At 57.8% G+C, this 27,199-nt stretch overlaps 1 protein-coding gene across 2 annotated transcripts in view; it reads right to left on the reverse strand.

Annotated features, from left to right (window-relative positions):
* Nucleotides 1-27,199, reverse strand: part of UNC5A (unc-5 netrin receptor A) — a gene marked incomplete at its 5' end in the record, with an annotated part of 60,778 nt that overhangs the window by 4,287 nt on the left and 29,292 nt on the right. The window contains 8 exons of one of the 2 annotated variants that reach the window (XM_080804883.1): nucleotides 2,189-2,491; nucleotides 2,597-2,785; nucleotides 3,813-3,977; nucleotides 4,547-4,714; nucleotides 5,389-5,569; nucleotides 5,716-5,819; nucleotides 6,081-6,224; nucleotides 11,437-11,658. In XM_080804883.1, coding sequence (XP_080661009.1) covers nucleotides 2,189-2,491; nucleotides 2,597-2,785; nucleotides 3,813-3,977; nucleotides 4,547-4,714; nucleotides 5,389-5,569; nucleotides 5,716-5,819; nucleotides 6,081-6,224; nucleotides 11,437-11,658 — 1,476 coding nt within the window. The remainder of the gene's footprint in view (nucleotides 1-2,188; nucleotides 2,492-2,596; nucleotides 2,786-3,812; nucleotides 3,978-4,546; nucleotides 4,715-5,388; nucleotides 5,570-5,715; nucleotides 5,820-6,080; nucleotides 6,225-11,436; nucleotides 11,659-27,199) is intronic. The other variant, XM_080804884.1, reaches the window with a different exon arrangement.

Genomic DNA, 27,199 nt, shown 5'->3' on the forward strand with positions numbered 1-27,199 from the left:
TTTGCTCCTCATTTGGTAGCAGCGCCTGCAGGTAGGGCAGGCCTTTAACAGCTTTGCTGACCTTGGTAGCCCTCCCTGGTTTGGGAGTCACTGCACTCATGTCCTCTTGTCTGGTGGATTCAGCTCTGTGCAGTGTCCTGCTCGGCAGCACCAGAAGGGACTGCTCAGTGAGGAGTGGTTGCAGGGGAGAGCCAGTGGGGCAGGGGCTGCAGAGTTCCTCTGAGGACGGCAAGGAGTTGTCCTGCTCTACCTTCCTGCTCTTTTGGGACGGGGCGCCTACATCAGGAGGGACCTCGGAGGCACGTGACTGGGGAGAGGAAGGAATTCTATGCCTTTATCCCAAGTCCAAAGCTTGCATTTATGCTCCAGAGTGAAGTCTGAGGCGGGCTGGCTGGAGTATCACTACTTCCCAGAAACTGAAGCGCAGGAGAGGGAAGGCACTGATGCCCTATTTACAGCTACTGTTCCCTTCACCAGCTCTGTGCTGCCTCCTGGTACTGGCTGCCAGTGCTGGTGACGGTCGCAGAGATCCACGTGTGACTGCTCTCTGAGGCAGACGTATACATTCAGTAGATGCTCATGTCCAGTACTCAGGGCAATGAGGGAAAACCAGGGGCCCTGCTCTCCTGAGGCACTAAGCCCAGCGGGGTGGGGCAGAAAGACAAGTGGAGCAAAGGGTGCTGGGGGAGGGAGGGAGCCCCCTGCCCCAGGGGCAAGAAAGGCTGATGGTCTCTGAGTGTCACTGTGTGCCTGTCCCTGGACCATCTCACCTCATCATCCTAGCAGCCCTGTAAGGAGGACGTGAGGCACAGAGAGGGAGAGCTGCCAGGCCAACACCTGAATGAGAGCTAGCAGATAAGTCAGTGAATGGGGGCAGAGGAACCGTGTGTGCAAAGGGCAGCATGGTGTGCTTGGAGTGCCAAGAGCACACTGTGACTGCCATGTGCATGAAAAAAGTGCAAAGGAGGGTAGAGGCCTCTGCATCTGGCCGGCAGGGGACAGAGGTCACTGTGTCCTTGTTATGTGGGCTTTGTATGGGGCATTGGGGAGCCCCAAAAAGGGCTCAAGAAGGGGAGGGACATGATTAAGTCTGGCTTCATTGGTGAGTGCTTGTTGCCTTGAACCAGATGAGAGGTAGGTATGGTGGCCTGAGCCAGAAAAGGCAGTGGGGAAGAGGCAAACCAGGAGCACTTGAGGAGGAAGAAATGACCGCACTGGTGTGTGACTGACTAAAGCTGTTGTGGAGATGAGGGGGGCAAGTGAAAAAGAGTAGAAGGTCAAGGTGACCTCCAGTTTCTGGCTGGAGCAACTTGACTCTGTTGTCCCTGAGGTGGGGAAAGCCAGAAAGCAGGAGGTTCTGGGGGAGGGTGGGAGACAGTGCTGTTTTAGGCACCAGGAATCTGAGGTACTGTGAGACATCCAGATGGAGCTGCCCAGGAGGCAGCTGGGTGTATGATTCTGTCGCCCAGGAGAAATGTGGCTGGGGATGGAGGAGTGGGAGTGATCTGCACAGACATGGCGATTAAAGCCACGGAGTAGGCGAGATTGCTCTGTGAGAGGGTGCCAGGAGGGAGCTCTGAGGAACACCTACATTTAGGGCACAGGCACCAGGAGCAGCTGGAGAGGGGTAAGAAAATCAGGGGCAAGTGGGGTCATCTGAGCTGAGGGAGAAGAGACTTTCAGGGTGGGAACACCAGAGGCTGCTGTGCTTCCTCAAAAGAGGACTATGGAAAGGGTCTGTGGAGTCCCCATCGTGGACCTTGTCAGAAGGGTTTCCGTGAGGTGGTGGGCAGAGCAGCCCCCTGTCTGGGCATTTGTCCTCTGCCATCTCTCCCATTAGTTCCACAGTTCCTTGGGGCTGGCACCTGTCCTACCTCTGGGCCCAGGGCCCAACGCAGAGTCTGGTGCATGGGCTGGCTGACTGTGCAAATGAATGGCTAGTAGTCCTGTGCCCTGAAGTAACAGAAGGGAGACACTCTGGCCATGGCCTCAGTGCCGGCCCTACGGCCAGCCGTGACTGGATTCTCTCCAAAACTCTCTCCCCATTCCTTGGTGCCTGGCTCAGCACTTGGGGCGAGGGTGAGCAGCCCAGGAAAAACTTCAAGAGCTGTTCCATCCTCCTCTAGGAGGGACACAAGGCTAGATTTGCCTCTTAGAGCTCCCTGGGGCACCCTGGAGTCCTCCTCACCTGTATTAGGGATCATCAGCCGGCCCCCGAGGAAGTTGAAGGTCCCATAGGTCATGTTGCTGGTGCCACGGGGCAGGGAGCGGAAGTAGTTCTGGGTAGAGAGGCGGGAGACGAAGTCCTCGGCCTCAGAGGTGGGTGAGCTGTGGTGCAGCGTGTGGCGCCCACCACCCAGCGGGCTGAGCAGGTGCCCATTGGCGAGCTGGAACTTGGGGCTTGGCCCGTCCTGCCGAGGACACAGACTTCCCTGGCAGGTGGTGGTGGTGGTGCTGAGGTCTGGCTGGATGGTGAGCAGATGGGGATTGTCTGCAAGGGTAAAGACAGACTCAGGGGGTGGCACTGAGGTGAACTGTTGGGCAGTTCTTGGTGTGGGGGCCTGGCAGGAATGCTGGGAGTGAGGGGGCCCCCCACCTGCTTTGCTGGGCTTGATGCTGACGGGCTGGAAGCCTGAGGTGAGGATGGATGAGTCAGCCACGTCTGAGTCCAGCCCTTCCTTCTTGCGGCAATAAACAAGGATGAGGACGAGCAGCAGCAGGAGGAGGCATACAGCCACAGCAATGAGGCCCACGTAGAGGGCCACGTCCTCGGGCCCGGAAGCAGCTGCGGGAAAGAGCGCGGCCTTGGGAGGGGCAGGGTGCAGGAGGCCGGGAAGGAGAGGTCAGCAGTCTACACCCCAGGAGGATGAGGTGCTCACTCCTTGGGCATCAGCACTAGCGGGGCTGCGAATGCTGGTGGCAGGGAGCATGGAGTCAGCATGTGTGCATCTCAGACCTGCATCTGCCACCACCTTGCTGTGTCACTCTGGGCAAATCACATCTCTCACTGCTCATTCAGTCTGAGGCTGCTGCTACTGAAGGATGGAGGAGGGGAGGAGACGCTTTCCCAGGCAGCCCTAGTGGGCTGCTAGGCTGAACCTACTCTTCTGGGGCCCAGGGCAGCTGGGGCTGGCGGAAGTTCCTAGGATCCCCAAAGTAGGGGCTCTACTTCCTGGAGGGGAGGGTCTGCTAATCTAATTCCTAGCCATGTCCCTGGGCCAGAAGCTGGGGTGCCAGGGCTTTTCTCCTGGTCTGCTCCCCAGGCTTGAGGCAGGGCTGGGGTGGGGGTGATTGACTGCCTGGAGGAAGCTATATTGATTTTAGAAGGGCTTTGCATAATGGAAGAAATGTCCATCAGAAAGGAATTGACACAGATAATTAGGTTTTTAATTGAAAGAACGGGGGAGGGTGTGTTCTAGAGAAAAAAAAAATCCAACGGAGATCTTTAATTGTTAGTTATGGCCTTGTAATTAACAGGCCTCACAAGCCCGGTGTCCCCACAGGACTCGTGTGTGCACTTGGGGGACCGCGTGGAGGTGAAACTGCAGGAAAGGAGGGGGATCCAGAAGCCTGGGGGACATGGGAAAGGTTACCATGTATGCATGTTTCAGGAGAGGTGGGGGAGGTACTGGGGTATACAAGGGCACATGTGTGGGTATGTTAGGGATGGGGAGTTCCCGAGGGTCCTGAATTTTGGAGCGGGGGGTACAGCCTGTGTCAGGGGACTGATTCCCTTAGCTGTCACCTCCCTGGGGCTGGTCAGGGCCAATCCTGGCAAAATCAAGAGGACTCCTGGGGCAGAGTGGACTCACTGTGCACACAGAGGTCGCTGGTACAATTTCGGGTATCCAGATCAGCACCCCGGCACTCCTCACCTCCATTGCGGGGTGCTGGGTCAGAACACTCACGACTCCGCCAGTGGGTGCAGTCGAGCCCACAGGCTGACCACTTGCTCCATGGGCTCCAGCTGCCATCCACTAGAGGAGAGACAGACAGGGACAGAGAGGAGATGGTGTGGTCAGCCTGGGCAGCAGCCTAGGCAGTTCGCCAGTGCGGCCCTGCTGGGCATCCAGACCTAGGTGCAATGCTGTGGTAAGGAGCACACCCTCTGGTGTCCGGCTGGCCTGAATGACGCATGCTAATGACGGGAGGCACAATGATGCCGGGCTGCTTTACTCTATCCACACTATGGGGCCGTCCTGGCCCTGGGGCAGCAAGGGCACTTGGTCCCACGAAGACCCTGTGATTCCAGGCATAGGCGGTTCTGTAGCCTCAGGCGGTGCCCTGCGCCTGCCCCACACTGTCTGTACCTGTCCTGACTGTACTGCAGAGTCTGTGACTCAGCCCTTCTGCCAAGGCCTAGCCTGGACACAGACTAAGCCCTGCTTCCAACCACACTAAACCCCATCCCAGCCTTGGACTGAGCCTGGCCCTGCGTGTGGGTGGGTGGGATGGAGCCATGGGGGGCAGGCTGGTGGGCACAATGGAGCCAGGGCACGGAGATGGCGTGGTGAGGAGCGATGCGGGAGGCAGCGGCCGCTGGTACCTGGGCACAGGGTGGCGCAGGCTGTTTTCTGGACATTCTGCCCCTCACAGAAGGCACCCCCGTTGAGAGGCGCCGGGTTGGTGCAGCTCCGGCTCCGTTTCTGCCAGCCGCGCCCACAGCTGGCGCTGCAGACGGACCACTCGGTCCACGTCGACCACCCACCGTTCACTGGCCGGACAGAGAAGGACTGGGGTCAGGGAGCGGGGGCTTCCTCAGACACGCTGGCCCAGGGGCCAGGGCAGGAGGGCAGAGGGGCTGTGAGCTGGAAAGGGGCGGGCTGTGGCTGTGTTGGTAGAGAAGCCCTGGAGGGGAGCCCATGCTGGTGCTCGCTAGCCCCCAGGGCCTGGCAGTACCGGCTCCACAGCCCCTTCTCCCAACAGGCTCTGCAAGCACCCAGGGCAGCCAGGCCTAGCTGCAGCTCCCATGCTCCTCCAGCCCAGACCCGTCTTTCACGAGGGCAACTCTGGCACCCGCCCCCTCTGCCTGGTCCTGGGGTGCCTGGAACACTCAACTTCCCACACCTGGGACACAGGAGCATGGGCTGTGGTCTGTTACTTTTCCTAGACTCCCATCCTGTGCCCTCATCTCCACTTGCACAATGTCCCTGGCCCATAGGTAACCCAAGGGATGGTCTCACCACAGAGGACCACCAACCTGTCCCACACCTCAGCCCAGTTACGCCCCTTGGCTCCCAGATAGCCACAGCAAGCCCTCTCCCTGTCCTTCCCAGGGAGGCCACAGCCTGGTCCACTGGGCCCTGGCTCCATGGGGAGCCATTCACACATCGTTGCCCATCTCCCTATGCCTGGGAGCCCCTCTGCCCCACCAGCACTGGGGCCCACCGTAGACGATGACAGCAGCTGAGGCGCTGCGGCGACGCGCTACGATGTTCTTGGCCACGCAGGTGTAGTTGGCCGTGTCGGCCAGGCGGGCCTGTCGCACCACCAGGCTGTGCTCCCTTGTGATGTACACATTGGGGTCCAGGGACGGGTCCACCAGGTCCTCGTTCCGGAGCCACTCCACCTGGGGGAGGGAGCCATGCCACTGCACTGCCCGCCCATGCTGGCCCTACCTGGAGCGAGAGTAGCCCCTGGGAGCGTCAGGGCAGGCAGAACCCAAGACCTGGGAGCCCTACCCACCTGTGGAGCGGGCACCAGAGCCCCTCTCACCTCAGCCGGGGGGATGCCCTCGGGTGGGCGGCAGGGCAGCACGATGCCCTGCTCCAGGGATACCTCCTTGGCCAGCGGCTCCTGCTCGAAGTTCTTGCGCAAATCTGAGAGAAGAGCAAGAGTGTCCTCCAGCCTGAGTGTCTCATGCCGGCTCAGCCTGGCTGGCCCTGTCCCCTGGTCCCGCAGGGGCTGTGGCGCATGGCTAGAGAAAGTGCCAAGTGACTAGGGGGATATGGGAGTGGCTGGGGAGTAGACAGAGGCACTTTCTCCGCCATCTAGGCAGGACCTGAGGTTTTCTGAACAGACCCTTACCCTTGGTGATACCCTCCGTCCACCCCTGACCAAGGGCCAGGCCCCGGACTCACAGGCAATGCGGATGTAGGCCTTCTGACTCTTGGTGGTGCCTGAGGAGCTCCACGCCACACACTGGCACCAGTACTCCTCCAGCCCAAACACCTTCTCCACCTGCTGCCTTGAGACGTTGATGCGGACCTCCATGGCGGGCAGCCCTGGGGGGGCAGGAGGGGTGGGTAGCCAGAGTTCTGGTCGTGCCAAGCCTCACACGGTTCTTGCCGCCCAGATGTGTCAGGGTCTTTGGCTCAGAAGGAGAGTGGACCCTGAAGGCAACCTTTAGCCTGGAAGGAACTCTGGGGGAGCCTCAGGGGGTGCTCCATTTATATCTCCCGAAGGCCAGGAGCCAGTCCTTAGCACTTCCATTCACTATACTTTGTTACCCAAGGCCTGTCTCCCTGCAGCCACAGAAATGTCTCTAAGCAGGCTTGCTGTTGTTTCAGAGACAACAGTACAGAGGAGTTTTGGGCTACAGAGGCTGGCCTTCAACAACCCCAGGCAGAAGGGGTGGGCAGATAGGATATCTCTGGGGCCTTTGTGGTTAAAAAAGGTGAGGAAGGATCTGGTTCCTCTCCCTGGGGTTTAGCAGGTAGATTATGACATGTGATAATATAATAACAGCTATTAACAGTATAATTACAGCGATTATGTAGTATGATAATAGACCCCTGGGGCTTAGCCAGGGTTTTCCCACATGCTGGCTTATTTTCTTCAATCTACTCCCTTGGATGGTATTGCTCCCACTCTACGGATAAGGAAACAGAGGCTTAGAGAGATGGTGATTTGCTGTAGCTGCTCAGGGCTGTCTGAATCCACAGTGCGTTCAGGTCCCCCCTGCCCATTTCACGGAGAGGCGGTGGGGTGGAGGGGTGAGGGGGCAGTCTGCAGAGGAGAAGCTGGCCAGCGATGGGTATCTGGGACCCTCTCTGCCCTGACTGGGCTGGGCTGAAGGGACCCAACTCAAGGATAGACTGAGCCCCTCTACCTTCTGCCATACCTGGACCCCGAAAATGGGACACCAAGGAGGCCAAATCCTCTGAGGATCCTGGACAGGAGATACTAGCCCTCTTCTAGTCCCCTGGCCCTTGGACAAAACCAGTGTCCCCAGGAGTGAGACAAGACTGTTTCCAATTTCTCCTTCTCCTGACCCCAATTTCCCTCGGGTCATTGGCTTATCAGAAAAAGGGAGAGAGGCCGGGCAACCAATGTGTTTCCATTGTTAACAGAGAAATTCAATTAGGGCTGCATTGCAGGAGGGGCGGCAGCCCAGCTGAGCAGGCAGGCCGGGAGGCTGTTTTCCCTCTTAACTTCTTTAACATGTCTTTCCCTGACCCCAGCCCAGACCCCTCCTCATGAGTCTTTCCAGCTCCCACACCGGGTCCCCAGATTTTTCCCCCTTGCCCCCAGCAAGCTCTCACAGGAGGTGGAGGGGGGCGGTGTCCACCTCTGGCTGAGGTCATCATGGCTGAGCTCCCTCTGTTCTGGCCACTGCCTGCAACCCCTTTTCTCAAAGGTGAAATAAAAAGGTGTGTGTATTCTCTGGCGGTAGGGTGAGGGCTGAGAACAGAGGGTCCCTCACAGGGTCTGTATACAGGAGAAGGGCCCTGGGCTCTAGCTACCTGACAAGCACAAGGAGCCATGTATACATTTGGGGGTGGTGACAGGGCCCTCCAGCTCTAAGCCTCTAGGGTTAGTGGTGAGAGACTTTTAGAACATTCTGAACCTGGTACCCTTCCTGAGTGGACAGGTCTGTGGATGGATGGACTACTGCATCCCCCATGGTGGTGGTGGGAGCTCAGGCAACTCAGTTTAGGGAGAACAGCACTAAATTTAAGCACTCCTATTTCTTTATCCCCATCTCCTCCCCTCTCTGTCCTGCCACTGCCACCCCCTCATCTCCTTCCTGCTGCCATGAATGAGGGCCAAGTTTGTCCATGATGTCCCAGATCTGGCAGCACCCTTGAGGTCCACAAGCTCCAGGAGGGTGGTGGATCCAGGAGGAGACCCAGACACTGCCCTATTGGTCCTTGATGTGAAGACGGTGCCTTCCTCCCGGCAGGTCACTGGGCAGATGCCGGGGAGGAAGGATGCAGTGTCCCTGCTGGCCCCAGAGTGTGTGGGGTGTGAGTGGGTGTGTAAATGCTGTGGGCACATGGGGAGGCCCCAGTGTGGGTGTATTGAGTATTTTTGGGAGATGGAGGGTTAGGGGGGTGGAGGTTGGGCTCTGAGGCCAAGTTGGGGTTTAGATTCTCACTTTCTCATCAATCTGCTTCTAATAACCAGTTTGTTTGACACACAATAAATTACCTTCCCAGGTGGGACTCCAAGGCTTGCTCTCTCTGACTTTAGGCTTTTATAGCATCAGCAGGGTTGGGTTTGAGGCTTTGGTCCCTCCTCCTGGCCTTCTGGATGGGGAATGGGGACAAGTGAGGGGAAGAGAGGAATGCTGTCTCTTGGGGTGTCCACCCAGCTACCCACACAGGAATGGGTGGGGCTGCAGATCTGCACTGACCTAGGACTCCTCCATACCCACCTGACAACAGAATGTTTCTGGGTCAGGGTCTTCGGTCTGAGTCCTTGCATGGCACCACTCCCCACTGCAGTGCCATCTGTTCCTGAGCAAGGGAAGCCTATCTCTTCTCAAAGCACTCAATGGTTTTGGGTTGAGAAATCAAGATCAATACAAAGTCAGATGTGCTGGCCATGGGATGCCTGAGTTTGTATGCTCAGGGCAGGAAAGGGCCGCAGTGATTATGGGAGGGATATGTCCCCACGAGCTCTGCTCTCCACCCGGTTTGAAGGGAGCAAGGCCAGAAGAGCCTGTTGGGGAGTGTGGGGTGGTGGGTCTTGGCATATGTGGCCCAGCCTGTGACTGCTATGCAGGCCCTGACCTGGATCTCAGCCAAGCCTTGAATTCCAGCCCTCCTGATGGCAGGAGACAAGGAGGGGTCTGTGGGGAAGCCTGGAAGGGGAACCTGGGAGCAGCTGGAGACTGGCCTAGAGCCTTCAAACTTCTAAGAAGTTCCAGACAGGCCCTTAATCATACAGGAAGGCAGGTCTCTGACTACAGCTTCCTTCTCCTCATCTGTCCTCTCCCTGGGGGCTCTGTCAGTGGGAGGACTCACTATGCCCCAAAGTGGTGCTGGGCCCTGGGTGTGGGGTGGGAAGAGAAGAAAGGCTTGGAGCTGGGCTCACACAGGGTGCATGAGTTCTCATGGCTTCTCCCACCAACCTGCAAGGGGACCCTCCTCACTCCCATTTTGCAGATGAGGAAACTGAGGCCCAGGGCAGGGAGGGCAGATACCCCACCAGGCCCTAAAGTTGCAGGGGCAGGGAGGCTTCTGGTACCTCTGCTGGGGTCTGAAGGTGGGGTCCGAAGGTGGCGGATCATTGTGGGTGCTAATCTAGGCCTGGCACAGAGTTAACCTCTGAGGACTCCAAGAAAGAAGCTGCAACTAGCAGCTGTGTCTAGGCCCAGCCAGCGCAGGTCTCGGGCCGGGGCAGGAATCACTAACTTGGGAGCCAACACCTGGCAGCAAGAAGGCCTGCCCCTGCTGACTTGAGCTGGGGAGAGTCAGGTGTGACTTCTAGGGACCGGAATGGTTGGTTGGAACCCTTTTGGGGCCCTGATGAGTCACAGCCATCTGTAACATGACAGGTTGGCTCTGAGGACCAAGTCACCTGCTGCCTAAACTCAAGGCTACTCACATCACGGTTACTGGGAGAGTTTCCAAGTTCTCCCAGGCAAGACCCCGTCCTGCAGTCTCCTTCTGCCCAGCACCAACTTTCCAAGGTTCTGGTGTGGTCGCAACCCCATGTCCTTCTGTGTGCCCCCCAGGGCCCCTTCTGTCCATACCTGGGTCTCTGCGTTTGGGTCTTGTGGCCCTTCGGCCTGGGAAATGCTCACTCTAGGAGGTTTTAAGACTCACGCTTGGAAATTACTCCTCATCTGGACTCTTTCCTGGGCTACGCAGACCCTTCTGCCTGGCAGCTTAGGCCATCCTTCTGGGCCTGCGGTTTCTTGCCTGCCTTGACATCAGCATGAATTGTCCCGGGCACAGCCAGCCTGTGCTCGTCTCACACTGGTGTCTGCAGCCCCACAAGTGTGTGCTGTGTGTCTCGGGACTCATCCTGAGGGCTCCTCATACGTGGGGGCCTCACAGAGCGCCAGAGCGAAGGGAGAGGAAGTAAACTGAACTGGGGTCCAGCTAGTGAGGAGGAAGGGAGGCTGTTGTCAGCTCCACCAGGCCTGATCTTGGGGAGTGCTAGGACCCAGACAAGCGCTCTCACTCACATCCCAAAGCCCACACGCTGCCTGAGGCCAGGGTAGGGGCACAGAATGGGGTATCCCATGGGAAGGGGTATCCCATGGGAAGGGTACTTCCTGAGTCTGCCTGTGGTTCCTGGAAGCCCTCCCTCTACATCTTCGCTTAGTCTCACTGGTTCCCTCTCTTCTGTGTCTCTGGGTCTGCCCCTTCCATCAGTCCCCTCACCCCCATGGGCCCCAAGTGTCACCCAAAGCTCTGACCATGCCACTTGGCAGTTTGAAATCCCATGGGACTGTGACCCCACTCCAGAGCCTGATGGGCAAGTCTTCCAGATGGTACCACCGTTCCCTGTGCCCACACCCCACCCTCCCTGCTGACCTTGAGCAGCACGCCAGCCTCTCTGACTCCAAGACTTTGCTCATGCTGAGCCCCTATCCTGGAATGCCATTCCCCTCTCCTCTCTCGGACTAGCTCTCAGAACCCCTTCATTTCCACGTCACTTCCTCTGAGGAGCCTCAGTCTGCTTTCCTCTTGCCACCATAGCCCCCAGGGCTCACTGAGATCTCCCCATGCCAACCACCTCTCTGCAGGAGTTGGGGCTCTCTGAGGGTGGTGGCTTGTCGCTGGCACAAAAGCGGGTGCTCAGGGAATGTACAAATGAGTGAATGGGGCAGGCAGATCAAACACTCACGGAGTATGAGGCCTGTGGGCTCCTCTGTCCTCTGGGAGCTACTCCCTCCCAACTCCCTCTCTTTGCTGGCACCTCTCACCAGGCTGCCCCTGGCTTAGCCCAGCCCTGTGGCCCTCCAACCACAGCATCCGGGGGGGCCTTTGTAGGGGCCCTCCCAAGTGGTCAGGTCTGGTGAGGGTGTGGCCTCCTAGGGAAGGCCCTGGTGTACATACAGGGAGACCTAGGTGTGGGAGTCCTCCCTCTTCTGGGGAGCTGGGGTGGTGGGCACGGGGCTGGTGACATCCTGGCCTCCTGCTCACAGGCGTGCAGCCAGAGGCGATCGCAAGCCCCCCTCTGGGCCTCCGTTTTCCCTGAGGTGGAGACTGGCTTCCCCTTCCCTGGGCCCTGCCTGGCCGCACAGCCAGGACTCACCGCTGCCATCATCCGTGCTGCGCTCTATCACGTGGTCCACCTGGCGGACCCACTCCCCGTTGCACTTGAAGAAGATCTGCGTGGCAGGCATGGCCTTGCACACCAGCAGCACCGGCTTGTTCTTGACGATGTACACATCCTCAGGCTCCACCAGGAAGTGGGGAAGCAGGTCTGGGTTGGCACCGGGGACCGGGTTGGCCACCGTAGCACTCTGCTGGGCACCTGCAGTGGGGGCAGAGTGGGAAGGTGAGCCAGGGCCACTGGCAGGCTTTTGGGGCCCGTGGGGGCTGTGTGCCCATTCAGGGGCTGGGGCTGGGCTCTGGGAAGGCAGCTAATGGGGCCAGGCTCCCACATCCAGCCCAGCGATCCAGGCTACTGAATGCTCCCCTGAGCCTCAGTGTCCCCTCTGCCAAATGGGGAGAGCCCACCCACTTCGGAAGACTATGGAGAGCAGAAATGAGATGGGGGTGGGAGTCCCAGCACTTAGGGGGCCCTCCACAGACAACAGAAGTTAGGGCCTCCTGTTACCCGGGTAGAAGTTCAGGGGCCTGGGGAGGCAGCCCACCACCCTCAGAGGTCCAGAGAGTGCTGGAGGGAGGGAGAGGACCCCAGCAGGACAGGTGGGCAGGGTCCCTTCCTCCCATGTCCGGCATCTCTGGGGCCACTTCTGGGTTCATTTCCATTCCTGGCCCCTGGAAGCAGGGGGTGCTCAGAAAATAGCATGTGAGAGAAGGAGGTGAAGGGGCAGCTGTGAGGGAGAATATGGGGGTTGCGGGTGGCCGCGCTATAGGAGAGGCCCAGGGGAGGTGTGGGTGAGGGAGAGCCTGTGCTGCCGGGCAGGGTGGGAGCTAGAAGTGTGTGTCTGAGAGCCTGAGGGACCTAGGCTAGGTCCCGCCCCTTCAAGGAGACCTGAATACATGCTTCCTTCTAATTTTAGCTGAAAACCACAAGCATCCACAAGTCATTTGTTGCTAATGACACAGGTAATTGGCTCTGAGGCTTTGGCGGAGGTCATCCCCCTCCCCCACAGCAGTCTGACAGTCTGTTGGACAAGCAGGACCCCTGGGAGGGTGGAGAAGGGTGAGTTGGGTGGGAGTGGGAGGATGGAGACGGGGTGCCCTCAGCTTCCAGCCAGTTGCCCACCAAACAGGCCCCTTACAGCCTGGCTTTTCCCTCAGGGCCACTGTGATTTCCCACAACCCACTCTCACAATCAACAGTGGCCTCTGGGCATAAAGAGGGAAGAACTTGGGCTTCGGAGACCAACGCAGCTCCTTGCTGGGGCCCCTCTAGGCATGGTGTCTCCGCAGACCCCACGGCTGCCCAGAAAAGGGCCAAGCCTGACCACTGAGTGGGGCCTGGAGGTGGTGACCTTGGGTGAATTAGCCATTCACCCATTAGTCATCTCTGACACCGAGGTCCCGTCCGTCCCTTGGGAGACTCTGGAGGTCCCTCACGTGGTCAGCCTCTTGGGTTTTCTACCATCTACCCTTTTGAGGGCAGTCCGAAACCCACAGTGGGCTTCTAACCCAAGAAGGCCTGGCTCCCTCTCTGTGTGGAGGGCAGCCACACAGCCCTTTCCCTCTGGTTTGCACAGGGCCTCTCTTTCCAAGCTGGGAGTCTGTCCTTTCCACCCCCAGACTGTGATTTTGGGGAGGGGATCTGTGCCTGGTCCTGTGGGTGTCCTGGGCCAGCTCAGGTGAGCTAGGAATGCCAGCCAAGAGAGGCTGAAACCTGGTGTGACTTCAGGCACACCCCCCCCCACGAGCCCATCTCCTCGCCTGCCAGAGGGAGCACCCCACTCTTTGGGCAGGTGTGAGGAGAAGATGAGAAAAGGCACTGTGCCCGGCTCATGCCAGGGCCTAGCGGTTTTGGATTTCTGAGGGCAAAGGAATGCCTCTCCCCTAACTCAGCAGTCATAACAGCAATGTCTTTGAGGAAACTGAGGCACAGAGCCAGATGCCTTGCCCTCAGGTTGGGGTGGGGAGTCATGCCCTTGGGTGGGAGGGATGGGGGAGTGTGGAGGGTGTTTCTGACTCAGCCAGATGGCATCTGCAGCACTACCATCAACCCCCACCCCTGGCCTCTCCCCAGACTGTCTTTCCTCTTTGAGCTCTCTTTGGCGTGGCCTGTGCACTTTCCTTCAGCTCCAAGACCAAGGCCAACCTGCCCAGGAAGCACACTTGCCAGTTGGGGAAACAAAGCTTCCCTTTCTCCATCCTGCCTGCTCCAGGGCTCTGCCAGTGCCCCCTGGGGTCTGGTGGAGGCTGAGGAATGTGGGGGTGCAGGCAGAGGGGAGGAGCGGTCTAGACATCTTACAGATGGAAACTGAGCTCTGAGGGTGAAGTCACGGCCCTTACACGCCCTGGCTCAGACCCTGGACTCAAAAAGTGTCGTGACCTTTGTTATTACACTTCCTCTTCACTGTCACTGGGCAGCCACTCGCCACTCCGCTAGGGAGGGCTGGGGCAGGTGCAGGCCTAAGGTGTGCACACGAACGGGAGCGTGGGCTCCTGCGTGCAGGCCTGGAGCGGGGAGCCAGCAGGCCTGGGGCCCCTCTAGACATGGTGTCTCCACAGACCCCCCCGGCTGCCCAGAAAAGGGCCAAGCCTGACCACTGAGTGGGGTCTGGAGGGGTGAGGGGGCAGGGGTCAGCAGCCCCAGCGGGGGATGGGACCCCTCAGTGGCAGGTTCCAGGCTTACCTGCGCCTCACTTCACGGAGGCTGGAAGCAATGGCTGGTGCCTGCCCACTAGCTCAGGGCTGGAAGGGCAGGGGTCCCAGCCAGGAATACGGGCAGCGAGTGGCCCTCTAGCCACCCTATTGCTCGCGACACCAAGCACTGCTCACGTCAGCTGCCTGCTGAACCCAGCACAATCCCTCATGTCTGCATTTAACTGCTAATGAAAAATAAATGTACTGTGACCAATAAGGGACATAGCTCACTTCTCCAGGGCCTCTGTCACGCCACGCTGGTGCGGCCTTACCCTCCTCACCCTGGGGGGAGGCATTTACGGGGTGGACCCGGGGGCACCCTTCAGGCTGCAGCTATGCCCTCTACCAAGGACACTCTGAGGCTACGGGCAGGGGTAAATTCAGGCCCCACTGGTTGTCCTCTTGGAGCTATTAGAAGCTTCCTGGGCGGCCAGAGCTGGCTTCTCCTCCTCTGGCCCTGGAGCCTGCCACGTGGGCTCCACCCCATGGTCAGCACATGATTGGCCTGACCCCTCACTGTCCCCCTCGGGCTTCTTGCCTGAACTAAGGCAGAGCATGAGCCGCGGGTCTCTCCCCCTCCATACTGCAAGCCACTAGAGTGAGCATCGCTGTCTTTGACTGAATCCTGTACTTGTCTAAAAAAAGGACAACACCAAACAGTCCATGCTCCGGGCCCAGTGACAGGTGATCCTTCCCATAGGGCCCAAGCTCTCTAGTTTACCACAGTCCCCACCAATCCCTATTGTCCTACCCCTGGCCTGCCTCTTCTGCTTTCTACTGTGTGCCTGGCTCCCATGGGTGCTTCAGGATGGGGCCAGTTGCTTTTGGCTGGCATCCCTGAGTTTTCCGTTCCAGCACAGACAGCTCTTTAGCCTTCCTGTGCAGAAACACTTACTGATCCCTTCAAGGCACCACCCCTACCACCTCTAGGTCTCTGCCCATGGTCTTCTCTGTCTCAAACCCCCTTCCTCCCTCCTCTGCCAGCACTTCCCTACCTTCTCCTCCGGGCCCAGCTCTACTGTCACTTCCTCTGGAAAAAGGGGTCCCCCACCTCACTCCCCCAGGCAACCACACATATCGCTTTACCCTCTGCACACAGGGTCTGGCTTCACTGGTGCTATAACTCTTACAGAGGAGAAACAGGTGGGCAGCTAAGCTCAAGGCTGCCTAGTGCTGGCATTCACAGCTGGGGACTTAGAGTGGGTTGCCTGCTGCTGCTGCCCTCGGGGCCACTGAGACAACGAACATGGGAGGATTGCTCTGCTGGGTTGGACACCCAGGGGCTGCAGGAAGGCTGGCAGGTGCAGGCCACATACAGCCCTGGCAGGCCCCAAACCCCAGCCTTCACTTCCCCAAGAGGCTCTGGTTCACCAGGCCCCAGCCAAGGCTCTCCTACCTGCTAAGGCCTGGCCCAGCTGCCTTACTGGAGATCAGTTAGAAAACCACTTTCACTTACTGACAGATCCCCAATAGGCTCTTGGTCACCTGCATACAAATCAGACCCCAAAGCATGACCCCACTTCTAGTGAGCCCTAGGGCTGGCCAGCTGGTCCCCACCTGTCTCGGGAGGGCACTGGCTGCCCAAGACAGCCTGAGACAACACCCCTGCTCTGGATGCCCCATTAAGGGTGGAAGCAACATTCCAAGCAGTCCCCACCCCCAGCATCCCTCATAACGAACAGCAAGGGAGAAGGGCTTGGGAGACCACGTAGGTTCATCTGTGTGTATGTGGAGGCAGGTGGGGGCTTGGCCAGAGCTGAGCCTGGGACTCACTCCCTCCCATTGCATAGGGCTCCCATGACCTGAAATGAATTCATTTGTTCATTCATTCAAACAAACACTTCTGGAGTGCCAGACCTGTTCTGGGATAGAGTGAGCAAGACAAACACAGCCCCTGCTCTCCAAGCTGGAGAAACAAAACAAAATAAAGGATTCCAGATGTTGCTGAGGGTTACAACACAGGTAAAAGGGGTGCTATTTCAGAAAGGGTGTGGGCTCAAGGGCTCTGGAGGGGAGGAGGACTCAGGGCAGATCTCTCTGCAGAGGTGATATCTGAGCAGAGCCCTGAATGCCAAAGCCAGATGGAAAAGGGTTTTAGGAACAGGAGCAGCAGAGGCTGTCAGGCAGAGAACAGGCTGTGTGAGGCCTGTGAGGAGGTCAGCATGGCCAGAGTGGAGGGAGGGCAGGGAAGACTCATGAGAGACAGGGAGCAGGGGCCTGACCTGGGGTCTTTAGGTCCAGTAGGGAGCTGGGATTCTACCGCAATGGCAATGGGAGCCTCTGGAGAGCTGTGTGCAAGGGAATGATGAGATCTTCCCACATGAACAAGCGGAGGGAGGCAGAAGAGGCAGCGGGCAGGTGGATGAGGGAGCATCTAATGGAGGGACCCTTGGCAGACCTGCCCCATGCGGTCCACCTGGGAGCCCTCACCCAGCCTTCAAGTTTTAGCAAATGTGCCACTTCCTCTGGGATGCCTTCCTGGAACCACACTATCTGTCACTCGTCCCAGTGCCCACGCTGTCCCCTGAGCCTCTCTCCATGGTGCCTTCAGAACTGGTGCTTTAAGAATAGTTTGCACACCGTTGTACTTGCTTGGGGCGGGAGCCCAGGATGCTGATGGAGTGTTTGTTGAGTGACTGAACGACTACCCCTTCTTCTCCCTTGAATTTCAACCGCTCTGCCAAAGATGGCCACCTCACTCTTGCCCTGCAGGGAGAGCCCGAGGCTGAGCAGAGAGGCCCGCAGGTGGAGCTGTAGGCAGGGAGAGGGCTCCTGCGTGGGCACGCATGGTCCCTGCCCTGCTGCTCCTCAGAGGCTGAGCGCTCCCTTTCTCACTTGCAGCGGGATGATAAGACCCGCCGTGCAACTCTGAGGCCCAGGGTGGGTGTGAAAGTGCTTTCAAATGTTTTATTTTTAAAAGCACCATGAAAATATGAGGTGTGATTAATCAAGCTATTAATGAACTCGTATTATCTGAGCAAAGACTGAGTCCTGGGAGTGGGGTGGGGGCAGGGGCAGGGTGTCATCCGGCCTCATTCAGCCAGGAGATTGTGAGCGCTGCTTCCCCGGCCGCCTTGCCCCTGCCGCCCCCTGCTCCTTTCTTCCTCCCAACAGTCCTGGCAGTCAGAGCCACAAGTCCCTGCTTTGGCTATGCTTGAGACATATTTGGGATTGGAAATGTGGTGGAGGAGGGAGCCGGGGCCTGGCGTCTTTCTCTTTCTCTAGCCTGAACTTTTCCTGCCCATTCATCCAGCTTGGAGCCCCCTGACCCCTGGGCACTTAAGTTCCTAGACTGCCTTGCCTGGAGAATTGCCATTTGGTAGGTCTCCATGGGGCCTGGGTGTCCGGGCTTCATAGGTCCCGGGGCAGGGGGAGAGGAGAGAGATCCATGCCCTTCACCTGGCACTGGAGGCCTTGTTGGTCCAGGGCCTGAGCTGGCACTTGGCCTTGTCTCTAGAGCCTCCCTCCAAGTGTGCCCGGTGGGATGGCACCTTGACGCTGCAGTTCCTCAAGGGCGTGTGCACACTGCAAGCCAGGCTCTGCCTCCCTCACCTTCTGGCTAAGGGTACCTGCTTTTCTGCAGAGGACGCTCTCCCCCGATCCCCTTCAGCCCATTGGTCATTCAGTCCAGGTGGACTGAGCCCATATCTGGCCCCAGCAGTGGGCATCTGACACTGACTGGTTCCCAGACGGACAGGTCGTCCCATGTGAGCTGATGGGACTCTGGGATTTGGGTGGGGCTGCCGGGAAGGGAACCTCTCTTTCTTCTGGGCCAGGCCCAAAGGCCTGGTAATTCCATCTGCCTGGGTGACTTCTACTTGCCCTTCCAGGCCTGCTCAAATACGTCCTCCCCTGGGAAGTTTCCCAGACCCCCAGCCAGAGCCCGCCACACCTCCTCTGAACTCCCACAGCTCAGCTGAACTGACCCAGTGCCTCCAACCTCATATCGTCCCCATTCACAAGTCTGTCTCCCCATAGTCAGTACCGTGAAGGCAGAGACCGAATGGTGACATCCCTTTGCACGTCCCCAGAGCCTGGCCGCGTGTGACGCACAACGGGTGCCCGGTAGGTATTTGTTGAATGCATGGTGAACATCACCCCCTTACATGAGCCAAAGACCCAGAGAGGAAGGCTGGAAGTGGAAGACACACACTCAGATCCAACGGGAAGCCGGCCCTGCTTGCCCTCCAATCAATCAAGCCAGCGATCGAGGAAATCAATGGGAGGGGAACCTGATTTCTGAAGCACCTGTGTTGGACCCCAGGGAGGCAGAGTGTGCCTGAGAGGTCTGGGGAGGGGCTGGGGCAGGAAGCCTGGGCCACAGTGGCGGGTGGAGAGCTAGGGGGTGGCGGAGACATGTAGGGGACCGGCGAGTCCTGTTCTCCTGCCAAGACCTCCACGGCCCAAAATTGCTTCCTGAGTTACTAGTCTTTAAATGTGGGCAATTGCACAATGACGGAGCTCTCCTGAGAGATTCTGAGAAGCAGGGACGAAGCCGCACTTGCTGTCAGAGACGCACAGACAGCGGCGGGATGGGGTGGCCATGGAGGAATGGTAGGCTGGGGGGCCTGGGACCACAGACCTGGGAGCCGCACCAAGAACCCTGAGGCTCCAGGCTGCAGCTCGGACACATAGACCTGCCTGGAGGTGACAATGGGGTGCCACAGGGTCAGGCCAAGCTGGGGTAGGTGCCTCAGAATTCCTCCAAATCCAACACATAATGAATCTCTGCGCAGCCTGTCTGTTGCTTCTGGGGCTCCTTCGGCTGTTGCAGGACCCCCTCACCCCATCTGCTGCTGTTTCTTAAGTCTCGGTTTTCCCATCCAGGGCACACATGCTGATCCCACACCAGGCTGCCCTCCTGCCTGGGGGCTGGAGGCGCCCACCAAAGCCGCTCTTCTTTCCCTGCCCCTGGGCCCATCCCTCAGTCATTTGTCTCGTGGGCCGCTGCTTATCACTCCCAGTAGTGAGGACTTCTGAGGCCAGGCTCTTTCACCCCAGTAGGTGCATGGTCAGTGAGTGAAGGACGCAGCTGCAGCCTCTCCCTTCTAGGAGTGTGCATGAGGTGGCAGTAACAGGGTGGGGGGCTGCTACCCTGGCCCACACTCACACACACGCATGCACGGCACTCCCGTTTCCATGACGATGCCTGCGCGGAAGTGCCGCAGCAGCAGCAGCCACCCCCCCAAGATTGGAGGAAAGTCACCCCCTTCCCCAGTGGGCTCCGGAGGCCTGGTCACAAGGACAGACACAGGTGCCATGAGGACGACACGCAGACAGTCCTAACTGCAAAGGACAAAGCGGGTAAGGGTGGGGGACGGTGCCACTTTGTCTGCTTGAGGGACACTCACACCTGGTGTGGCCAGGCCGTACTGCCCGCAGCTGCCACACACCAGGCGTGTCACCTGGGAGCTGTGCTCAGGGGTGCTCTGCTGGCCCCTCACTCTACAGGCAGGGAATGCAAGCTCAGGACTTACGTAAGGTCATCACGCTTCAAAGGCCTGAGTGGGTTCTTGACACCTCTCAGCCCGGGCCAGGCATAGGGCATGGGTTCTGGGCATTGACTGGACCAGTGTCTGGCCCTGTCCACCTTGCCGTCCTCTGCTAACTCTGTGTCCATGCCGATGCTCCCTCTTTCTCAAGCCTTTGAAGCTTATCTCACCCCTGGGCCTTTGCACTTGCTTCTTCTGCCTCTAACACGCTGCCCCTTCCTCTTCCACGGCTGCTCCCTTAAATCCCTCAGGTCTCCACTGCACTGTTACCTCCTCCAAGCTACCGTATCTGAAGGTGCCCCTTCTAGCCTCCCATCTCCTTCCCAGGCTATTTTCCTCACAGCACTCACCACTACCAGAAGTCATCTTGTTTGGGAACTTGTTTGCTTGTTACTCTCCATGTCCCCTTCCCTGAGATGTTCATGACAGTGGGGACCACACTTGTTAGGTTCACTGCTGTAATCCCAGAACCCAGCCCTGGGCCTGGCACATAGTAGGTGCTTGATAAACACACGCTAAGCTCAGGAACCCACAAACTCGGGTCTTCTGACCTGACCCGACCTGACCCAGTGCCCACACTCTGTCACACTGCTACCATCACTAAGGTCCCAAAACCCACCAGGGAAGGAGACTTAGAAACTAGCGGGATGCCAAGGGAGGGAGTGCTGTGATGGGGGGACAGATCCCAGGGGCCTCCTCCCATTGCCCCTTCCTACCGCAGGGCCTTGCTATGGGCCAGAGAAATAGTTAATAAAGCTGAGGCCTAAATAAGCATTTGATTAACAAACGATAAAATAGCTATTGTGTCCCTGAATTAAGCTGTAATTGTGGCTGATAATTGGCTGGTTAGAATTTAATAAGCTGCAATTAAATAGAATGGAATCCAGGGTAATTATGTGGTCGCACAGACCAGAGAGAACTAGGGAAGGAGGGCTTTCTCCTACTATGGAATCTTTGGCTGGTGCAGTGTGTGCTGCTGTGGGCGTTCCTGGTTGGGGTGGTAGTGGTGGTGGTGTGCGTGCGTGCGTGTGTGCGCGTGTGTGTGGCAAGCTTCCTCCACCTCTCACCTGGCAGAGGTGGGCGGTGGGCGCCGGCCCAGCCTCCTTGCCGGTGCTCAGTGGGAGGTCAGCATGCAAGCTCTGGGCCCTGCCAGCGCCTATGGCAGCCCTGGCTGAAAGGACTTAACAGGATCTCTGGCACTGCTCCCTGCAGGGCAGGAGGCTGTGGGATGGAGGCCAGGAGGGTTCTGGGCAGGCAGGTGGGGTGGGGGGTCTACCTGTCTTCTTAGTGAGGAAGCTGGGGCTCAGAGGGGATAGGGACTTGCTCAAGGTAACTCAGCGATCAGTGGCCAGGCTGGGTCCAATTCTCACACTCCCCGTGGATCGAGGTTACCTCCGACCTGCCAGCAGACTGAAGGATGCCGCCTGCCCTTCCCCTCCCCGCTGCCCCAGCCAGCTCCAGAGCTGCCCCTCGCCAGGTAACCATCCGGGCTGAGCTGCAAGCGGTGCAATTGTTGCACACATGCATCCTTAAAACAAGGTACCCCCCACTCCCCTCTCCCTTGGTCTGTCTGCCTGCCAGAGGCCCTGGTGGCTGCAGAGCTCCCTGGGGTTCTCAGCCCTGCCAGGCCAGGTGAGGCCCCGGCAAGTCCGAAGGGATGATGAACGGCATTGCCGATGCGCCATTTATGACCCCATCAGCATTTTTACAATGTTGCTGGCAATTAATTTAATTAAAGACCCTGTCTCGGATAGGGTGGCATTTCATATCTCAACGGTTTAATGCCAGCCTGGCCAGAGTGAAGGCCGGGGTGGAAGCAGGAGCCGTGGCTTTGCTCCCTCACCTGGGTTGTTTCAGCGTTCACTGCACAGGGCTGGGCAATTTCAGCCCCTGGACAGAGCCCAGCGACAGGAGGGAGGTGCACTGCGACGTGCCCTTGGCCAGTGGAAGCTGCTGCCCACAACCATAGCTCACAAATGCCCACCCACATACACGTGCATGCATGTGCACACACACACTCTCTCACACATACACGCAGTCTTAGCAGAACATGGATTTTCTTATTTAACCCTCAGCATAATTCTAGAAGGCAAATAGCTACTTTAAATCCCAACTTTAAGGCAATAAACCCAAGGAACAGAGAGGTAGAGTAAGTAGTGAATGATGGATTCCTACCCAGGCCTGATGGCTATGCTGCCCTAAGCCATTCACCAGGACACATGCGTTCACCAAGTCTGTGCTGGATGCAATGTGCCAGCTACTGTGCTAGGCACGGGCCACACAGCAGTGCCCAAGAGAGACTCCAGTCCTTGCCCCACGCCATGTCCAGTGGTCACAGTCCCACCGAGGAAGTCCTGGGCACACAGCATTCCAGAATCATACTCACTGTGCCTCGTGTTCTGGCATCCATGGACACACACATACCAAGGCTTGTACCTACATACACACAAACACACACACACACACACACACAGCAACACTGCCTACTGTCCTTTGGGCTAAATCTGGCTGGGGTGGCCAACACCCTCGCTATGATGGTAACCCTGAGACCACAGGTCATCAGCCATCCTGTAACCCCCTTCTCGGCAGCTGAGCCCACCTGGAGCTCTTTGCATATGGGGACCCATAGGAAAACGCAGTCCAGATCCAGCTCCTACCACAGCAGCCTACCCGAGCCTGCACCCCAGCTCCCGCTCCGTTCTCCACTATGTGGCTTGCCTTGCTGCTCTCCTCTTTCCTGAGGCTTCTGTTCCCATGGCCCCCCAGCAAGGGTCCCCAGTGCCCCTCACTGCTGAGCTCTACTGTTCCTGCCTCCGGACACCTCCTGGAACCTCACACCAGGCACATCCCAAGTGGGGCTCAGTGGCTCCCCCAAACCTCCTGCTCCCAGGAACTGCTCTCAGTCAGAGGGCTATACCCCTAAGGAGCCTCATGGGGAGTCCCAGAGCCACCAGGCCCTCTTACTCCCTGACCACTATTCTGAGCCCCTGAGTGCCCCCCGCCTCTCACCCACTGCTTCCTCTCTCCTCTCGCTGTATGGCTCCCCAACTCCTCAGCCCCCACCCTACACTGCCCCAAACGTGCCTTCCCATGACCACCTCCTGGCTTTCGTGCCATCCTCAACTGTACCACCACAGTGCTATTTCTAGAAAGAAAATCTCATCCCACACTTCAAACCCCTGAAATGGTTCCCACTGACCACAGGGTAAAGGTCAGCTCCTTATAACACTCCCCACCCAATGTAGCCTTTATTCCAGCCACCAGCCCATGCCCTGCAGCCAGTCAGTGCCCCAATGACCCCTCTCACCGCACGCCTGCACTCTTCCCCTCACTCTAACTTCCCCTGCACCTGCACGGCACCCCACTAACTCCTAATGCCCACAGCCCCGTAGACACCTAATTCAAGGTGTCACCTTCTTGCGATGCCTTCCTAGGTCCTCTGTACCAGAGATGCCAGGCTTGCTCCTCTGGTTCCTTGGCTGAGGGAGCATTACTGATGGATGGGCTTGGGGGGCAATGGCTGCTTCTTCCATCAGACAGTGCGCCCTCAAGTGCGTAAAGCAGGTGTGGGCCACCACCTCGCGGTGTCCGCCTCAGGGACCGGCAAGCTGGGGGGGCAGTAACTGTGGCTTACTTCTGGCAAGCTCTGGTCTGGGCGCTGTGTTGTTTCTATCCTTACCAGTGACTGGCCAAGAGGCACTGGGTTTTTGTCTTTTTTTGGGGAGGGGGTGGTTTGTCTTTGAAGAGAAGCTGGAAATCCATTTTTATGCGGAACTTCCTGTTTTAAAATGTTGACAACTAATTTAAACATTTAAACACCTTGTGGGCCAAGCTAGTTGGCAGGACAGAGCTAGACTAGACAATGTCCAAGGTCTCCTCCCACTTTACAGACCTAATAAACCGGGGTCTGAGCTGGGCAAGAGGCCCCCAGTCACTGCTCTGCCCTCCTGGTCTCCTCCTCCTCCCTGACTCTTCCCACCATTGCCAGCACCCCACCATCCTGTCTTCTCCCCCGACCCTCCTCATCATAGCCTCTGGAAGGAAGTCCCCTGGGGCCTGGGCCTCTGAAGGAAGTCCCCTGGGGTCTGGGCAGAGGCGGGAGGAGTCCTCTGTCTACCACCTCAGGCGTCTGGGATTTAACTGTAGGAACAGTCCTCCACCGTCAACTGAGGCCTACAGGCACTGCCCCTCCCCTAGAGGCTGAGGGCTGGAGAAAGGGGAGAGAAGCTTCCTGCTGTTGGGGGCGGACAGTGGGGTCAGGAGAAGGGGCAGACGGCGGGTTAGGGGCTGCCCTGCCTTGCTTGCCTTGGGTCTAGTCCTCAGATCCTGACCCACGGAGAGCCAAAGAAGGCTGCTGAAGACAGAGACACAGGTAGGATGGGGCTGGGCATCCACAGAGGAAACAGCCTGCGACGACCCTCCCACCTCCACCCTCCCCACCCCCTGCAATTCTGGGAGCCCAGGCCTGGCTGTGAACTTCCAGCAGGGAAGAGGGTGTATGGCTGCGCCCATCATACCCCTGACGAGACAGTAATGAGCCCTCACCCCATTTTAACTACCCGCTGTCCAAATAATTACCAGCTTGTTTATTTTACTTAATGGCAGCCGTACTTTTTTCTCCTAATATTGATTTCATGTTTTCCTGGTTTGTTCATTATCTTTCCTGCCCCTTTAATGGGCTCTGAGGTCTTGGGAGGGGGTTGCTGCGGGGACTAGAGGAAAGTAGGTGAGAGGGTATGAGGGAACACGGAGGAGGGAGAGATAGGTGGCCTGGGCCTTGCTGTGCAGCCTGAGGCAAGCCACTGCCCTCTCTGGGCCCTGAGTCCCCGAACCCCAGATCCCTGCATATTCTCTCATCCTTGATGTAATGGGGGTGGAGTACTTAAAAATAAGACAGGAAGGGAAGGGCAGCAGGGGAGAGAGAAGCTGGCATACTCTCTCCCCGAAAGGGATGGGCAGACACAGACAAACGTGAAGGAAGGAGGGATCTGGGGGAGGGCTGGGGTTGGGTGGAACTATGCTAATGCCAGAATGAGATGGGGGTGGGTGCTCCTGGAAACCAGCCTGGAGGAAGCTGCCATGCAGATGCTGCGGGTCAGCAGTGGTGTGGCCGGGCTGGTGGGCAGCCTCCTCATCCTTGAGTCTTCCAGGTTTGCTTGGGAAGCGAGCAAGAGCCTCCAGTCTCATGAAGCCCAGCCTCTCCCTGGGCCTGACCTTGGTCCTTGGCCTCCACCTCACCTGTCTGCTGTAGCCATGGAAACACGGGTGATGCTATGATGTCATCTGGGCCATGGAAGAGCAGCTCATTTCTCTGATCTGGGGGGAGGGGGCAATAAGGAGAGGTGGGGCAAAGAAAAGGGGGAGGGGGGGCCAGGGCCTCTGTGGGTGAAGATTTAGAGCCTCTTGAAGGGGTCATTAGCTTCTTAATAAATCACTAATAATTGCATGAATATTTAAATCTTAATAAAAAAATACAGCGGGCCCAGTGAGTCTCCCTGTGCGAGTATTTATGGCTCTCGGGCTGGAATATATAAAAGTTGGTATCGGTCTGATTGAACTGCTGTTATCGCCACAGCTAAATGGGTAATTGGGAGTGAGAGACGCTATCTGCGGATATAAATTACATACAGTAAACTGAGGGCATTAACTGAGGGTTTATTATCAATTATCTCTGCACTTGTTCCCCTTAAAACGAACTTTAAGTATATTAATGAGAAATTTACAGGTCTTAATGAATTGAGGGAAGCTCAGGGTTGCTGGGGGTCTCCCACCTTGGCTCCTGTTCCCTGGTGGGGGTCCCCACTCAAAAGAGGCCCTGAGGATGACTCACAGGTCAGCATGCCAGGCCACACAGCCCAGCTCTCCTGCTTGGACCAACTGGGACGGCGGGTCAGTCCCCCGGGTGTGTGGAGTCCCTCTGCCAAACCCCATCCCAGAGAAAGGGGCTAGGTGGGAATGGGGAGGGTCATCTAAGCATCCTTCTGTCCAAAAAGGACCCAGCCAGGGCCTGGTCCTGCTGTTGGGTACATACAGCCGGCTACAGCCCAAGAGCAGATGGACAAGAACAAGGCAGACCTTCGTATGCCCCTGAAACAGAACGTGGGGGCTGCTGTCGTGCTGTGCAGAGCGTGATGGGGTGGGGGGCTGGGAGAGGCTGGGGTGCTCCTGTGGAAGCTCTAGGCCAAAGAGCATTTTTATCATGTTTGAAGCCCCCCTGCTTCCTGGCACATCTGCCCCCTGCTGGGATGTGCTTCCAAGCCCACAGGCCTGCTGGCTTCAAGGTTAGCGTGACCTCCTTCTGGGCCAATTCACCACCCAGCAGCCTTGGCTCCCTCTGGGGCCTCCATGCTCTCCCTGGCATCCTCAGCCTCTCTCACCAGGCCTTGGGTGACAGCCCAAATTTTACACAGAGGGCAAAACCCAGGCCCCTCTCTCAGAAGTTTACCCACTTGTGGAAGACAGACACTGGCTAGTTGTCAGAGCAGGAAGTCCAGGATTATAACCCAGTCAGAGTTCTGGCAGAGAAGCACCAGTGGCATGAGAACACATAACTGGGGGGCTTGATCTGAAGCATCCAGGAGGGCTTCCTGGAGGCAGCATCACCAAGCTGTGTAAAATGTCACAAAGGCCCATGGGTCTCCAATGATGCTCAACTCTCTTCCATCACGGACAAGAAAAGTACTTGTTCTTCTCTTTTGCCCCTCTCCAGCCTGGGTCCCTTCTCTCTCTTGCCATCAGCCTACTTTGGTCCTCCCCCTGTTCCTGGCTCAGCTGTGACTGTCTGGCTTTTACCTCCACTTCTCCACTCAAACCCCTTCTCTCACTTGCCACTGCCTCCTCTGTCTGACTCAGGAGCTTCTCCTGGCCCCCACCGTCGGGGCCCTGCTGAGGCTCTTCCCTTTGTCCTGGCCCTCTGATCTGCTTTCTCCGTACTCCGGAGGATGGTGGGCTTCAACAAACACCTTGGGGCAGAAAACTCCAAAATCCCCACAGCAGGACCTTTGGGCCTGTAGCTGCAGAATGTGTCCTCTCAGCCATCCTGCATGGCCACGTCAAATGGTCAGTTCCCCACGCAAACAGCACCATCACTACCCCAGCTGGAAAGCTGCTGGCTCTGCCTCTCGCCTCCCCTTTTCTCCTCTCCTTCAGAGTCATAGGCCCTTATCCTCTCGCCCCTAACATCACGTAACCCTCGGCCTCTCACCTATTCTCCTACCACTCTAAGATCATTCCTGCCTTGGAGCCATCGTACCTGCTGTTCCCTCTGCCCAGGATGCTGTTCCTACTGATGCTGTAGCTCACCCTCATCGTCCAGATCTTGGCGCAGGGTACCTCTGCAGAGAGGCTTTCCTCGAGTGCCCCATCACAGACGGTACCCCTGGCACTCTCTGATAGCTTCCCTATTTGACCTGTTTGCTGTCCATCTGCCTGGGAGCAGCAGGGCAGCTCAAGGAGTAGACGCCTGTCTCATTCCCCTGGAACGGGGCCTTGAATCCGGGAGACCCTCACTATATACTTCTGAAGGAAGTATAAGTAAGTTTGTGCAGGACCTGTTAGG

Source organism: Martes martes (assembly GCF_963455335.1).
Source record: "Martes martes genome assembly, chromosome: 5".
NCBI classification, from domain to species: Eukaryota; Metazoa; Chordata; class Mammalia; order Carnivora; family Mustelidae; genus Martes; species Martes martes.